Below are 15,850 nucleotides of genomic sequence, written 5' to 3'. Positions count from 1 at the left end.
TCAAGAAATACAAGTTTCAAGTCCACGGGGATTTCATTAGCTGAAAAATGCAAACCTGGCAACCAGCATTTCCAATTACTGGTAATTAGACAAGGTTTTATTCTACCTTGCTAGATAGATAGAGACAGACAGGCAGACACACACACACATCTATAATTCTTTGAAAGTCAAGACGTACGATGTCATTTTCCCATTCACAAAATTTTGGTTCAGGATTCGAGCCCAGCAACCTGCCCCCACTTCATCATTGAAAGTGCTATAGTCTTCTGAAGCCCAGAGTTTCTTCTTTGTGTGCAACGCACTAGGCACCGTTTTCGTTCCTGGGTAATGAGCCCTGGATATTGAAAAACAAAAAGCAAGGACAAAGTGCATTTTAACTCAAAGCAAGGACTCTAAATACACTTGGTTGCAGTAAGTTTAAACTCTAGAAAACTGTAGTTTCTTTTCTTTCTTTCTTTTGCAGTAGTTCTTCTTATCAGTCCTTTCCTCCATGGAGGAGAGATTAGGATCCAAACACCTCTAGAATACATTTAACAAATCACTGATCACCCAGTGAAATTGGGTATCTTTTTCCTGTGTGTTTGCATCTGCCATCTCTTAACCTGCTGCCTTGCAGACATTGTGAAATCCAGCTCCTATCTGTGCCATTTAGAATGCCCAACAGTCGGGGTGATGGAAACTGCAGTCCATGATGTCTGTAAGGCACAGGGTTGGTGAAGGCCAGGCTGCATCATCCATTTGGATGCAATACACAGTTAAGTCCATGACCCGGAAGAACAAAATACTTGAACCTGAAAGTGTCAGGGATTTATTAATTTCTGCCAAAGACTGCCATTTAACTATTCTGAATACTGAATTTTAAACTGCTGTAACCAGCTCTGGGACCTGCTGGTGAAGGGTGGCTAATAGACTGAATAATAATAATTTACATCTCAAAACTTGGAAGGGAAAAAAATAAATACTTAGCATCTACATAGCACTCTGGACACTCAAAAGAGCTTTGTATACTTTCTCATCCATCTTTGCAAAAACCCTGCAAAATAAGTCATTACCACTGTCTCCATTCTCTCTCTCTCGGCCTCTGGTGGGCTCACAGCAGAGGCAGAATTTAAACTGCATGGGTTTACTAACTCTCAGCCGCCATGCTTGACCCAAAGTCAAAGACCTTAAGGACTATAGTGCCACACAGCAGGGCTTGGGGTTCTTGTTTCTCAAAACAGGGAACCCTGCCTCACTCTGGGCATGCCAAGTTGATTTTGAAACATGGAAGTACTGAAACATGCAGCTACCCCTAAGAACTTTCTATCTTCTGAAATCTTGAACTACAGTTATCTTATTGTTTTAACCTAAATCACACCAATTTACCTCCCACAACACACACAAACGATTCAGATCTTAACTGAATATAGTCCATCTCCACAATCACCAGTTTCAAAAAGATACACAAGGCAAATTTTACTCACTGAAGAGCTAATCAGGCTGATCAAATCAGATCTACATGGCAACCATTCACTCTACCAAAAGGGAACAACCAGAACTAAGGAGACCTACCGCTATGAATTACAGTCAATTGCATGAAAGTAGAGCCTGACAGGTCTCCCTACTGTCCAAAGAAAACAGCTTTGGGAGGATGTGATTTTGAGCAAAGACTTTCTTCAAAAGAGTACCAAATGTATATCTAGACTTACAAGCATATTTGGAATCTTGGAAGGAGGGGAAATAGCTTGGGGAGGTGGGTGGCATGATTTGAAGCAATGAGGAACTTCTTTGCTCAAATTCTCCTCTCCCCTTTTCCCAGAGCAAAGGAAAAGGAAAGGATTGTTATGTTCCAATTACATAAATGTGTGTGTATAGTTCAGTATCCCTGAAAGCATCCTATGGATGTCTAATCAGAGGTCAGTCCATCTTTGCAACAATGGGTCATCCTCCCAGATCCATGTGTATGGCAGGGGTAGCCAACATGCTGCCCTGCAGATGCTATTGGGACTACAGCTCCCATGAGCCATGACCACCGCCAAGTTGGCTGAGGCTGGTGGGAGTTGCATTCCAACATCTGATGGGCACAACGCATGCTCCCCTTGGTACAGGATTGCTGCTAAAGAGGCACGTGGCCAAAATTTTGCAACTGCTATGCTGATATTCCAGAAAGTTTTTCCAAAGTTGCTGTTTCCCATCATTTGCCAGAATTTTTCAGAAGGGATTATGGGTGGAAAAAATCAGCTTTGAAGAGATGTCCTACCCAATGATATCGACTGCTTCACGTAGCTCAGAGTCAACCAGCATGAAAAAGGAAATTGGCTCCCAGAGATTATCGCTGGCTATGATCCTCACCCGCTGCAGCTCTTGTTTATCCAAAGTGTATCTTAAAAGCTTGGAAAATAAAGAGATGAAAAGGTAGTATTCCCACACACAGCGTTTTCCAAAAATCAAGGCTGCCGTGCTTCTTTTGGTACACAGCAGGCATATTATGTGCTTCACTCTGGTGAAGGCTAGAGTATTAAACAGGAATTGAAAGTCTGCTCTCAGATTTGATCTTGGGAAGCAAGAGAAAGGACCCTGCTCTCATTCACATCCATTGATAGACATAATCAACAAAGTCAACCGTCTCTCTGTGCAATAGCCCTGACACAGGATATTAGCAGCTTCTAAAGTGTAAGCTTGAATGTGTGTGCCAATGTTACTTTAAGCTGGGTTTTAAGAAGAATCAGCAAGCAGTGGGAGAAGGCACAAATTACAGCTTTATTATTCTGCGCCAATATTTTATCACCTGTACCTCACCTCCCTGAGAGACATCTGCACAAATGGTAGAGTTTCAAAAACTGCAGACAAGAACTTCACCAAAGATGGATTGAATTGGTATAAACAGACTGTAAGATATCACTATTAAACAAAGCTCACGGGAGACCTTTATGTACAGCCCAGGTGACCAACATGGTAAAGGTAAAGGACCCCTGGATGGTTAAGTCCAGTCAAAGGTGACTATGAGGTGGCTATGGGGTATTCCCCTTCAGGCCAAGGGAGCCGGCGTTTGTTCACAGACAGCATTCCGAGTCATGTGGCCAGCATGACTAAACCGCTTCTGGCGCAACGGAACAGTGATGGAAGCCAGAGTGTATGGAAACGCTGTTTACCTTCCCGCTGCAGCGGTACCTACTAGTAGCCGCAGCTACTAGTGTGCTTTTGAACTGCTAGGTTGGCAGAAGCTGTGACAGAGCAATGGGAGCTCACCCCATCGCGGGGATTTGAACCGCTGATCAGCAAGCCCAAGGGGCTCAGTGACTAACTACGACATCCTGTGAACACATGCAAGGGGAAACAAAGTGGCGATGTTATTCTGCTGCAGCAAAGACACTGATACCTCTTTCAAAAGATTTGCAGCTTAAAACAACAACATCACCTGCAATAGACCCATAAACCTCTTTGAAACAAAAGGTCTTCAAAATAACTTAGCTGTTATACAAAAGAGCTACTATGGTTGCTGGCATCTGTCTGTCTTGAAAGACAATTGAGTGCACCTCCAGTATGGAGTAGAGAAAAGATCAATAGGGATGTCTCCTGGACACACAGAGCCAGTTCAACACCTACTGTGCACACAAACATTCATGCTAGAAGTGACTATCACAAGCAGAGTTTCTACAATCCAAGTAGCTGACCTCCTGAACAAACTCTATGGAGCCCAACCAGAGCCCTCTATGCTTAAGCCAGTTACTGCAATGGCTATGGGGACAAAAGCAAATTCTCTCCCGACTAAAGCCCAAACCCATTTTCAATTCTCATTCATTCATTCACAACTCATTCATTCACTCCATGGTGAATTTGCGGCAAGACACAGACTTGGCTCCCAAGGCAACATCACTGCGGTGGCAAGCAGAGGACATTTCTATTTTCAAACACCACTAACGTTCCACTAGGTTGTCTCTCTGAACAGCAGCAGAAGAATCTGAAGGGAGGGGGAAAGGCTCAGTGGCTAGAGCATCCGATTTGCATGCAGATGGTCCCAGGATGAATCCTCAGCATCTCCAGGTAAGGCTAGGAGGGAAGATGCCTGAAACCGTGCAGAGCTGCTGTCAGGCAGCATAGACAACATTCAGCTAGATGGTCCAATGGTCTGACTCATAACAAGGCAGCTTCCTACGCTGTGTAAATAACAGGGAAGTCAAGAGTATATTTTTTGAACCAGCTTGCCCACACTCATGCACTTATGTAACAGCTAACCATCCCCCCTTCTTGCTCCTGGTCACAATCCAGATCAGGGCTCCCCACTGACGCCTTATGTAAAGGATTGATACTGGGAGTTCCAATTACATCAAGTTTCAAACCCATTTTTAAAAACACAGCTTAAGAAGTTGAAAATGGCCTCAACTGCATCTTATTTCAGAGTTTGTCTCAATCTAAAACAAAATGCAGGTGGTGTTTACTGAGCCAGACCGTGAAACTACAGGCAAGACACTAAAATCTGGTGCATTTAAGAATCCTGATTTCCTTGTACAATTAACAGCAAAGGTCCTAGGAGTAGGCATGTCATTTTTAAAAATGGTTATAGTATCAGTTTACCTATCGTGAACAAGCTTCAATATACAACCTGTTCAATAACAAGGTTAGGAGGACTTTGCATGAGACTAGTTTTTGGAAGCCTATCTGCATAGCTACGAGGTTACTCTGAGGCCTAAGTGAGCATTTTCAGAAAAGCAAGACATGATCCATGGCAATCTTTTCCACCACCCAGTAGCAGGCTGTGGGTTGAGGCTGCGCTGCTCTCCTGACCTCCCTCCAGCTGAGTTGCTGTTGCATACTGGAATGGAGAGGCAGAGGAAAGATCAGTACATTGCAAACATGTGAGCAAGAGCAAGAGCACTAGCCTGGTTCCGCCACCACATTTGCACCACACCAACCTCAACACCACAACACCCCTTCTTGTCCCTTTAGGCAGCTGTGACTCAGCTAGAACAAAGTCAGGTGAGCAGCATCATTCCACACACAGTGCCTGCCACTAATCACATCCTAGTATAAGCCTTGAGGTGCTCTTGCCTATGATGCCTGACTACCATTTTTCAATCAGAAAAGTTATTCCATGGCAAGTTATCATTTTGAAAATCCTTAAGTTCTTCTGAGGGCTGACTGTGTGTGTGTACCTAACTAGATTATTAATCCTGTTGAATGAATCCACAATTGGGTCAAATGTGACTACCAGCTGAATTGCTTTTAAATTAGTCAGCAGAGAGTTAATTGTTGCTGTGGCAATTTAGTAACATTAGACAACTCTGCAGAACAGGTAATATGAAAACCAGTGGCCCTGATTAGTGCCCCAAATTTGTTGTGAACCTCCCTGAGGTCTACAGATGAAGGATGGTATATATTTTATTATTATTATTATTATTATTATTATTATTATTATTATTATTATTATTATTTTCATCATCATCCTCATCATCTTCAAAATTCAGGTGCATGAAGACACCATTAGGAGGAGCCAGCCTCTTCTATATAAATAAATATCCCCTAATTAAAATAACTCTTTTGTTTGGCTAAAAGGGGTAGCTTTCGCTTAGTGGTTAATTAGCCTTCACAAAACAGATTTATGATCCAGCCCTATGTAGCCTCACTTAGTTCAATGATGCTTGCCCCCTAGTGAGCGCATTCAGAATAGTGCTTGCCCCCTACTTAAGGGGTACATCAGAAGAGGAACTTTTATTTCTCTAAATTCCTCCCAAGAGATATACATGGCTTTTAAAAATGCAAAAGTAAGAGCTGCCGCAAAATATTGTTGTGTATTCCAGCCAGTATTCCATGGGTACAGAGCATGCTCAGTGGTCACTGTGCAGGGGTGTGCAGGGAGGCAGGGGCGATCGCGGCTGTGCCAATCACACACACACCCCGGCTGGGCCACAATGCCCTGGGCACAATCGCCCTACCCCCGGGTGCACAGCATGTGCGCTGCTCTGGGTGCCCGAGCAGCTAGCTCCGCCACTGCCACTGTGCTGCTTTGTGGGGTTATCCCCCGCATATTCCTTAAGGTTCTTGCTTACTACTTCGGCAGATTATAGTGTTCCTCCACAAGCCTGCTGATACCTCCCTCTTATGCGTGGGTTGGGTTGTTTAGGCTACCTAACAATTGTGTTCATACCTGAATATCAGAAACAGAGGGAATGATGGCACTTCCATAAGCTTATTTTACAAACGTAGCAAATATCACAAACCCAAGGGCGACAGTGTCTGAACATGTGTCGATCTATTGGGCGATCCTTTTTTAAAACGAGGATTTCCATGTTGGAAAGGCATCTTAAGCGTAGACTGTCACTAGTAATGTCCAAATGGCCATAAATTTTCTGTATATGACATGAATTTGAATATTAAACAGGTGTTGTCTTTTTCAGCACCTACTGAAGACCTTCCTCTTTCAAAATGCCTTTGAGTTCAGCTTTGAATGGGAGTTCTTTAAAGGTGTTTTTAAAGTGTTTCACGGCATGTTGTTTGCTAGGTTCCTAGGTTTCTTCAGGAGGAAGGGCTGGGTACAAATTTGATTAATAAATAAATGTAGGAAATGGATACCCTGTTCCTCCTCCCATAGAGCATCTAGAAGAATTTCACAGCTAAGAAATATGGAACACATATGTAACAAGGGAATACATATGTAACAAGGGAAAGTCACACATTAAAAGGACATCTACAAATGAAATTAAAAATCAGGAAATCTGAAAAAAGAGTAACAATACAGCAACAATACAGTAAAGCAGTAAAATATTACTGCTTAAATTTTAAAACCATGTTGAAAGTGAAGTTTTCAGCTCAGAGAAAAGAAAGGTCAGAGAGGGAGCCTGAAGGATTTCTACAATGAGAGTATTTCAAAACCACACTACCACCACTGAAAAGACTGTAGAAGATATATAAAAAAGGATGCAGACACCAAAATAAGCAGCAGCAGCAGAGAGACACTAGACAGGTTGCACTAAATGCACAACGTCAAGCACAGGAGCAGAGGTGGCAAAAGGGGCAGCATAGCCCCATGCAGTAAGGACTTTATGCTCAAGTATGAGATGCAGAAATGGCCAAGCTTGGATCCAAATTTCCTTCAGTTAATGGTCAAACGTGGATCCAAACTTTCTTCAGTTCATATGGAACTGAAGGCACAAAGGAATCACCATCACCAGATAGGTGGGGTATAAATAATAAAATTATTATTATTTTTACCCAAGGCTTCCACACTTACCCTACTATCTCAACCGAGTCATTAAGATAGGGATCGACTAGCATCTCATTTGCAATGTCCCATTCACCATCCGCAGCAATGATGCCAACCTTCCTTAAACCCACTCTGTCCATGGTTTTGCGCAGTACCTTGATAACAGATGACATTACTTGACAGATAACACAGCTTTCATCAATGGGGAGAGTGTGATATTATCTTAACAGATCAAATTAAAGTGTGAGGGCTGTGAAATGATGGAAGAGCTGGGCTTCTACACACACAGTTAATCTGCCCGAGTGTCACAGCTCTCAAATGGAATCCTGAACACCCTTACCTGAGAGCTTTCTCTCTTCCTGGCCCCTTTCTGATATGTACATGAAATGTACTTTCAACATTTGGATAACTACTGCTTTAAATTGTGCTCCAAAGCTACCAGTTCCCCAAGTTATTCATGTATTACCAGTTCTTAATCCTGGAACCTGTTGTTAAAACAAGGACTTCCAGGGCTGCAACTTGAAGGGAGTGCCTTGGCAGGTGTCACTTTTCACGTTTTTAGCCACCTATCAGGCACAGCTAATTGCCGTACATCTGGTGATACACCTGCCACCTCCAACACACTGTTCTGGATGTTCTCCCAAGCCAATTTCAGGACATGCACAGAGAGCAGGGAAACCCCATTGCACAAATAGACGTGACTCATTTGTTGAATCTCACCCATTAAGGCACCTCATCATCCAATTTAAATAATGTAAGAATTCTAAAATAAAATAACTGAATTGTTAATGACCGAGAAAGCAGAAACGCTGGAGATTTGAAAATCCTTGGCAGCTCTCCATTCTTATCATTAAACAGGCACGACACTCTGAACTCAGAAGTCAATTAAGTGTTTGAGAACTCCATCCTACATTCACTTAGCAGCCAGCTTCTAATACCATGTTTTAAAACAGGGGTGCGAAACCTCCAACCCACAGACCTGATTAGGCCCACCAGGTCTCCCCATTTGGCCACATCTACCTGCCCCATAGATGAAAGGAAACACCTGGCTCAGCTGAAATAGGTTTGCACGGGCTGCCAATATGTGGTGTCTGCAAAACCATCTACAAAGCGCTCCGTCATGGGGTCTTGCAGAATGGTTTGCATTAGACTTCACAAGACCAGACAATCAGTCAATTGTCAGGTCTTGAGTAGTGCTTTGAAAGGTACTTCATGGGCTGTGAATTTGCCTGCATTGTATGATTCCAAATGGTGCAGAGTGGAAGGGGTAACTGACATCATTGTGATGTCAGGTGACTGAGAGGTGAGCAGCCCCCCCCCCACCTGCCAAATTTGGTCTTCACAAGGGGAGGGGAGGGAGAAGATGATCTGGCCTGAATCAGTAAAAAATTCCATTTTTAAACCCCTATTATTTCCTTCATTGTTAATCTTGCAATCTCCCGTTTTATGCAATGCAGAAATCATTCATACAACATAAACCACTCTACACATACAGAAAAGATGATAATCTTCAAGAAATATTTCTGTCTCATACAGATAAGACTTCCCATGAGTTATGTCCATTATCCTACATTTAATAAAGCGGACTAATAATACCTCCACATCTTAGTAACTGACTGTAATTGAACTTTAACTAAGGTGCATCCCATGAATGTTTTTAAAAAGAGGATAAGTTGATAACAGAGAAAACGTTTTTCATTGCTATAAGACTGTCATCCTATATACCGTATTTTTTGCACCATAACACTCACTTTTTTCCTCCTAAAAAGTAAAGGGAAATGTCTGTGCGTGTTATGGAGGGAATGCCTACGGGTGGCGGTACTTCCCAGGGAATAAGCTCTACTGAAGTCAATGGGACTTATTTTTGAGTAGACATGGGGTTGTCTTGGAAGGCACTATGTCGGATCTAAAACAAGGATGGACAACCAGTGGCCCTCCAGATACTCTTGGACTCCAGCTCCCATCAGCCCCAGCTAGCACAGGCATTGGGTCATGGTCAGAACTGATGGGATTTATAGTCCACAATGTCTGGAGAGTACGTGGTTCCTCCCACCTTTCAGTTCTTGGCCTATTATTGCTGCTGTTAAACCTTACTTCACAGAATGGAGGAATGTTCATTTCTAAAAGATAAATCTGTACCAGTGAGACAAGTTAGCTTAAGAGACACATCTGTAAATGACAAATTTAACCATGCTAGTTTTCCTAGCGCAGTTCAGCTCGGGCATGTGAGCATTCAGTCACTTACAGCTTTCACTGCAGTCCCTTGCTACCAGATATCCACACAAAATACACACTTTTAACATATCCCTTCATTTTACATTATAACAGTAGTAGCATTTCATGTCTTCAAAAATGGGGTTCATTTAAATTTGCCGTGCATAGCAAGACACTCTTAGTCAATAAACAATATGCATTGTATGCAATGGCTGAGCAAGCAGAAGGTTTAAACCATGGTTTCATGGCTTGTTTCCACGAAACCGTGGCTTGTTTCCCAGTTCAGGGGAAATGGAAGACTATGGTTAACTGAAGACCTGCTCACACCTCAAAGGGAGGAGTGAAGGGGCGATGTGCACAGGCAAAAGGCTTAATCACTAATAAACAATAGTATCAGCCAGACACTGAAGAAAGAATAAAACCAACACTGAGAATCTAGAGACCCTCTAGCCCAGTGTTCCCCAAGCGGATGTACAATTCCCATCAGCTTCAATCAACATGGCCAGCAGCCAGGGATTATGGGAATTGTAGTCCAAAGCATTTGGGAGGCATCAGCTGGGCATGTTTGGATTGCAGCCATTTTCTATGCATCTTTATCCATTACAACTGCCTTAGGAAGCTTTGCCACTCGTTAGCAACAGAACAAAAACAAAAAAGGCTAGAACTGTAGGTAAGCTGATAAAGGTAAGCTTCAGTGCAGACATTCTGCCCTCTTCTCCGCACATAGACGCACACACAGACACACCAGCTGTGCTGTTCTGATGTGTCCAAGCAAAATTGGGAGAGGATGCATAGGGAGAGATCCTGTTGCACTAGTACAACAACTTAGATGAATTCTGCTAGAAGTTCGATGTTATACATGCTAAGAATGCATTATTTAAAAAATGGATGTCAATTGATCAGTTGACCTACCTTGATATATTTGCTGCTAAAAGACCGTTCATTCCAGATCTAAAAATACCAAAATAAAAAAAAATAGAAGTGATACAAAGGTAAGAGAAGACACACTCAAATCCAATTCCTGGCATGCCCTGCCTGAGCTTGCTGACCTTAAGCGTGAAGGGCAAAAGGCGCTACACATGAACCAGGTTAAGGTTTTGCTCCTAGTACTTATGAAGCCTCTGGTTTCTCTAGGTATGATATACTGCAGAAGAAACTGTCCAGACTTAAGGATCTGCACTGGAAGCTACGCTCTCTGTCCTGGCCCAACGTGTGGTAATAATGCACACAGATACGAAAGGCAGGCAGTGGTGGATGGCCTAAAGGAAGATCTGCAATCTCTACTAGTAAATCTCTGGGTGATTAAAAGTAGATGAGCAACAAATTCTGACTACCAACTGTTCAACAACAACAACAACAACAGAAATGAGGGTGGGGTGAAAATTGGGGTGGGGTGGAGGGAAGAAACATAAGTTCAATGCAGGTCTGGTAGTAAAAACAAATGCCTGGGCTCAGAATTGTTTAATTGCAGCACCTTCTCCAAGTGTTACAGGTAGGAAAAAGGATGGGTGTGTTTGCGTATAAATGTGTACACAAAGGAAATGTATGTCTTTTGTACCAGGCTCTGACTGGTGGATCTTGAGGTTCTAGGACAAAAAAACAAGGCAAATCCCATAAGCCTAAAGTGTGCGCACCAATGTTTCCTAATCATTACAGTATTTTAATAATTGAGGGGAGGGGTGTGAAGAAACCCAGTGGATTTTTTTCAGGAAAATGGTCGAAGCAGACTTGTATTAGATGACTTTGGAATCTCTAACATGAATCATGTTCAAAAGTATTTAAAGAGGAATTCCTTTACTAACCCCGATGTAGTCAATGTCCAAATCATGAAATCTTTTAGCGCCTATAATCCAGGACACAATATAATAAGCAGTGACATCCGGATAATCATAGGGCCAGTTCTCACCCCTCCCAACCCATCCTGGAAAAGCCCAGGGCAACCCTGTAAAGAGAAGGGGAAAAACAAGCATAAAATTAATACAACGGAAAAGCTTAGCACACAGCCCCTATTCTCAAAATAGGACAGTTCAAACTTCAACCTACCCTGCAGGAGAGGCATTGTGGGTGTGCTCACACTACAGAACAATCCACACATTTCTTTGCTCTTGAAACCAGTGAGGCACCACTCAGTTCTGGTTTTTAGAAATTATACAGAAAGCTTCCTACTTCTTTGGCCATGGGAGTATAATACCTACCATCTTGAAGAGGCACTTCCCCCCCTAAATTTTCAATTTCAGAGCTTGCTGTCATTATTTATTATTTTACAGTGGTACCTCGTGTTAAGTACTTAATTCGTTGCAGAGGTCCGTTCTTAACCTGAAACTGTTCTTAACCTGAAGCACCACTTTAGCTAATGGGGCCTCCTGCTGCTGCTGCGCTGCCGGAGCACAATTTCTGTTCTCATCCTGAAGCAAAGTTCTTAACCCAAGGTACTATTTCTGGGTTAGCAGAGTCTGTAACCTGAAGCGTCTGTAACCTGAAGCGTCTGTAACCTGAGGTACCACTGTATTTCCTTTATGAATAGCTCCCCATGAACCACCCCCAAGCAATTAACGATCAATGACTGCATTAATAAAAACATTCAAAACAGAGAAAGATTGGGACAAAGATCTCTGAAGGAGCATCTCCACCCCCAACGTTCAGCCCAGACACTGAGGTCCAGCACCAAGGGCCTTCTGGCAGTTCCCTCATTCAAGAAGTGATGTTACAGGGAACCAGGCAGAGGGTCTTCTCAGTAGTGGCGCCCGCTCTGTGGAACGCCCTCCCAGAAGATGTCAAGGAAATAAGCAACTATCCGACTTTTCAAAGGCAGCCCTGTTCAGGGAAGTTTTTAATGTTTGAAGTTTTATTCTGTTTTTAATGTTCTGTTGAAAGCTGCCCAGAGTGGCTGGGGAAACCCAGCCAGATGGGTGGGGTAGAAATTAATAATAATAATAATAATTTTTGTTATTATCATCATCATCTCCACTTAGAATGCTTGCAGGAAAAGGGAGGTCTTCAACAGGTGCCAAAAAGACAGCAGCGTCTGCTTGATATATAGCTGGTGGGAGTTCCAAAGGGTAGATGCCTCCAAACAAAAGGCATTAGTCCAGCATTGTACAGCAGGCGCTGCAACAGTCCAACAGCTTGACCTCACCGCCAAAAGGCGCACTCCTCCATTGTCTCACAAAGCCCACGGATGCAAACAACAGCACAAAATGGACCTCCTGATGAGATGATGTCTGAGGGAGGCCCTCTCCTGCAGAGTACAGTGCTCAACTGGGTGTAAAGGGGTGAAATTATCGGCTAGGTATCCGTGTCCCAATCTATGTAAGGCTTTGTACACCAGTACCAGCCCCCTGAGTTTAGCCTGCTGGCTGGCTGGCAACCAAGGAGATTAAAAAGCAAGTTACACATATGGGGATGCTAATGCCAAGCCCAGTCTAACAATCATGGCTAGAAGCAGGTAGGGAAACTGGTTTGGGCTAACTAGAATACAGTCATACCTTGGGTTGAAGTAGCTTCGGGATAAGTATTTTCGGGATGCACACTGCGGCGACCCGGAACTAACGGAGTGCGTTACTTCCGGGTTTCGCCACTCGCACATGCGCAGACGGTCAAAATGACATCATGCACATGTGCAGACGCGCGGTCACGGGTTGCATTCGCTTCTGGATGTGAACGGCTCCGGTACTGATCCCGTTTGCATCCAGAGGTACCACTGTATCTGCACTATTGTTAATAACTATTGGCTCTTAGGGCATGTCCACATGAGAGATGAGGTAGAGGGGAGAAGAGAAGCACAAATGCCCAGGTAACTAACCAAACCATGGTTTGGCGATCAGGCAGCACTAAACATCAATTTTCTTTCGTTGGTACGTTTTGATTCAGTATTTCCACGGTACCCCACAAATATAACTATAAATTCTCTTTTCATTCTCTCCAGAAATGTGTGCCGACAAACAATACCCCCTGCTACTGGGCCTTCCCTCTCTTCCTCCGGCAAAGCTGTGGGCTTAAGTGCCTGCGGAGAAACGGTGCAACCAACAAACACTCAAAGGCTCAGCCAGTCCAAACTGCACTCTTTTTGCTATCAGGCCCTCCTTTACTGTATGCCACAGAACAGTGCTTTTCACCCAGTGGTACACCTCATGGAGGTATCAGAAGGAACAATTACAGTCAGGTGACCAGCACTGCTTCGGGCTGGTCCTGGGCTTCCTTCATATTCTGAGTGTGCACATTCTCAGAACCAATGTATTTTCCATAAAACATCTACAGAGTGGGAAAAACAAATCAAGCACTCAGGAAATGACATGTTGATTGTGTGGGCAAAGAAATGCCAAAACAGGAAGGTGAGGCAGCATGCCGTTGCAACGGGCACTCCTAAAAGAGGAAGATACTACAATGCATGGGAAATATGTGTTGCCTAACTCTGTCATGGGAAGGCATTTGTGACATTATGAGTAGAAGGCTATCAAAAGAGGCAAACAACAGCTCCAGGCATCTAGTCTTCCTCATTTGTTGTCAGCCCTTCCAGGTTATGCTGATTTTCTTTGGGACACCCTACAAGAGACTATACAATGCACTGCTTGCTCCTGTGGCTTCACCTCAGTCCCCAACCAACATCACAATTTAATTTTCCAGAAGTGTTACAGGTTCCTGCATATTGTATTTTCACAAACAGGCTGAATTTATTCAATAAGGTTTCCTTATCAATTGCAATGGTAATTTTGGTATCAAAGCATGTGGTATATTGGAGTTTTTATATGAAAATCATAATGTTCTCTTAACCCTATGCTCCCATCACAATACATCCCCAAATCTTCCGTTTCAAATTTAAGAGCTTTTTATTATACGTTTATATAACAGAAATGATCTGGAAATGGTGCGGGGGATTCAAACTACAAAATCCCTTAAGTGTGTGTTAATCATGGGGTGCTGACCGAAACCAATTTTTTAGTGAAGGGGGGTATTTGGGGAGAAGCAAAATGTTTACAGTTTAATCATTATGTAAAAGGCTTCTTTCTTTTTTAAAGGAATTAATAAATAAAGCCTGACAGGTCAAAATCGCTCCATCTGCCCACCAACTCATTCCTATATAAGCAGTAACAACAGCAGAGGATGCCTTCTTTTCTCTCCACCCCACCCCCCACCCCCACTCCTCGCCACCACCTATGGTTTTTTTCTTGGTAGCAGCTCATAGCTAGTGAGTAAAGAGAATAACCACCAGCCTGGGTTTAAATGACATACAAAGCCAAAAACTGGCTAACTTCAGGACAGCATAGGCCTGAAAAGCATCAGCTCCCCTCTGAGAGCTTGCAAATTCATATGGTCCTGGTAAGCCACAGTTTGGGCTTGCAAAGTTGTGCAAACCCAGCCTCTCTCACACACACAACACACACACTCCAAGCTGAGTAAATCAATATTATTTAAAGAATGCTGCACGTTGCATTGGAACAGAATGGTTTAAAATGAATCACAAAGGTCCTCTCAAATTACAGGGTAAGGAGGACAGAACGTCACACCTTACAGGTCTGCATGTCTTACCAATCAATTTAATATTAGGGTTTCTCTTTTTAGCTTCTTTCATCAGCCACCATTCATAGCCCCGGAAATAATTTTCATCATCTTCATAGTGCATGTGGGATGGTTCAGTCCCATCTACAGAAGGAAAACAAAATTGTAGCTCAGCAATGTGTTACACATCCTTTGCTACATCAATCTAATACATTTCTCAACACGTGTAAACTATATGTATATCATGAAACTGGACATGCAATGTTATTCTTACACCAATTTTAGCACCCTGGATAGCATCAAGGGAAGAAGGACATTAACAACAACAGTTCTCTGTACTTATACACCTACATTAAGAAACCTGATCTTCTATAGACATTCCAATGCCTATCCTGTAATCACAGGTTGTAAGAACTTACTGAGTGGAAAGCTATACTTTAAGTCAGGTTATTCTGGGGCTTATCTGCTGGAGAATCACAAGCACATGAAACAGGATGGCAAAAAATACTAAAATCTGAAATGTAGATGAAATGTGGTGCCCAGATGGCGCCATGTTATGTTGCGGGGTTCTTCATAAATCATAGAAACCATTTTTGATAAAGTCCAAAGATATAATAAGCTGACATTTGGCATTCACCCACTCATGACTCTGCACTGAAATAATGCTAATGAAAAACAATGCTAATTAAATGTTCTAAATATAAATCAGCTGTACCATCCAGCTTATGCAGTGCTTTGCCAGCCCAGGATATGCATGCCTCATTTACAAGGCGAACTGTTATCTGTTTATGATCTATGTCCAGTTGCATTAGATTGAGAACTTCATGTAATATGGAACAATAATAACACCATTCTAACTATCCAGTATCCCTGCCAAGAAAACTCCATGGACAAAAACAAAAACTATTCTTAATGGCTACATCTGTCAACCTCAATATCCTCCAGCTACATATATAGCAA

At 42.8% G+C, this 15,850-nt stretch overlaps 1 protein-coding gene across 2 annotated transcripts in view; it reads right to left on the bottom strand.

Annotated features, from left to right (window-relative positions):
• GALC (galactosylceramidase) overlaps positions 1-15,850 on the bottom strand; it is a 37,085-nt gene that overhangs the window by 15,038 nt on the left and 6,197 nt on the right. Inside the window, exons 4-8 of one of the 2 annotated variants that reach the window (XM_053377539.1) lie at positions 14,921-15,034; positions 11,197-11,336; positions 10,307-10,345; positions 7,208-7,335; positions 179-334 (exon numbers count right to left, since the gene is read on the bottom strand). In XM_053377539.1, the coding sequence (XP_053233514.1) occupies positions 179-334; positions 7,208-7,335; positions 10,307-10,345; positions 11,197-11,336; positions 14,921-15,034 (577 nt within the window). Of the gene's footprint in view, positions 1-178; positions 335-2,239; positions 2,371-7,207; positions 7,336-10,306; positions 10,346-11,196; positions 11,337-14,920; positions 15,035-15,850 lie in introns of both variants that reach the window. The other variant, XM_053377531.1, reaches the window with a different exon arrangement.

This window comes from Podarcis raffonei, chromosome 1, assembly GCF_027172205.1.
Source record: "Podarcis raffonei isolate rPodRaf1 chromosome 1, rPodRaf1.pri, whole genome shotgun sequence".
NCBI lineage: Eukaryota > Metazoa > Chordata > Lepidosauria > Squamata > Lacertidae > Podarcis > Podarcis raffonei.
The sequence above is the reverse complement of the archived record's forward strand: the minus strand, read 5'-3'. Positions and strand labels throughout refer to the sequence as shown.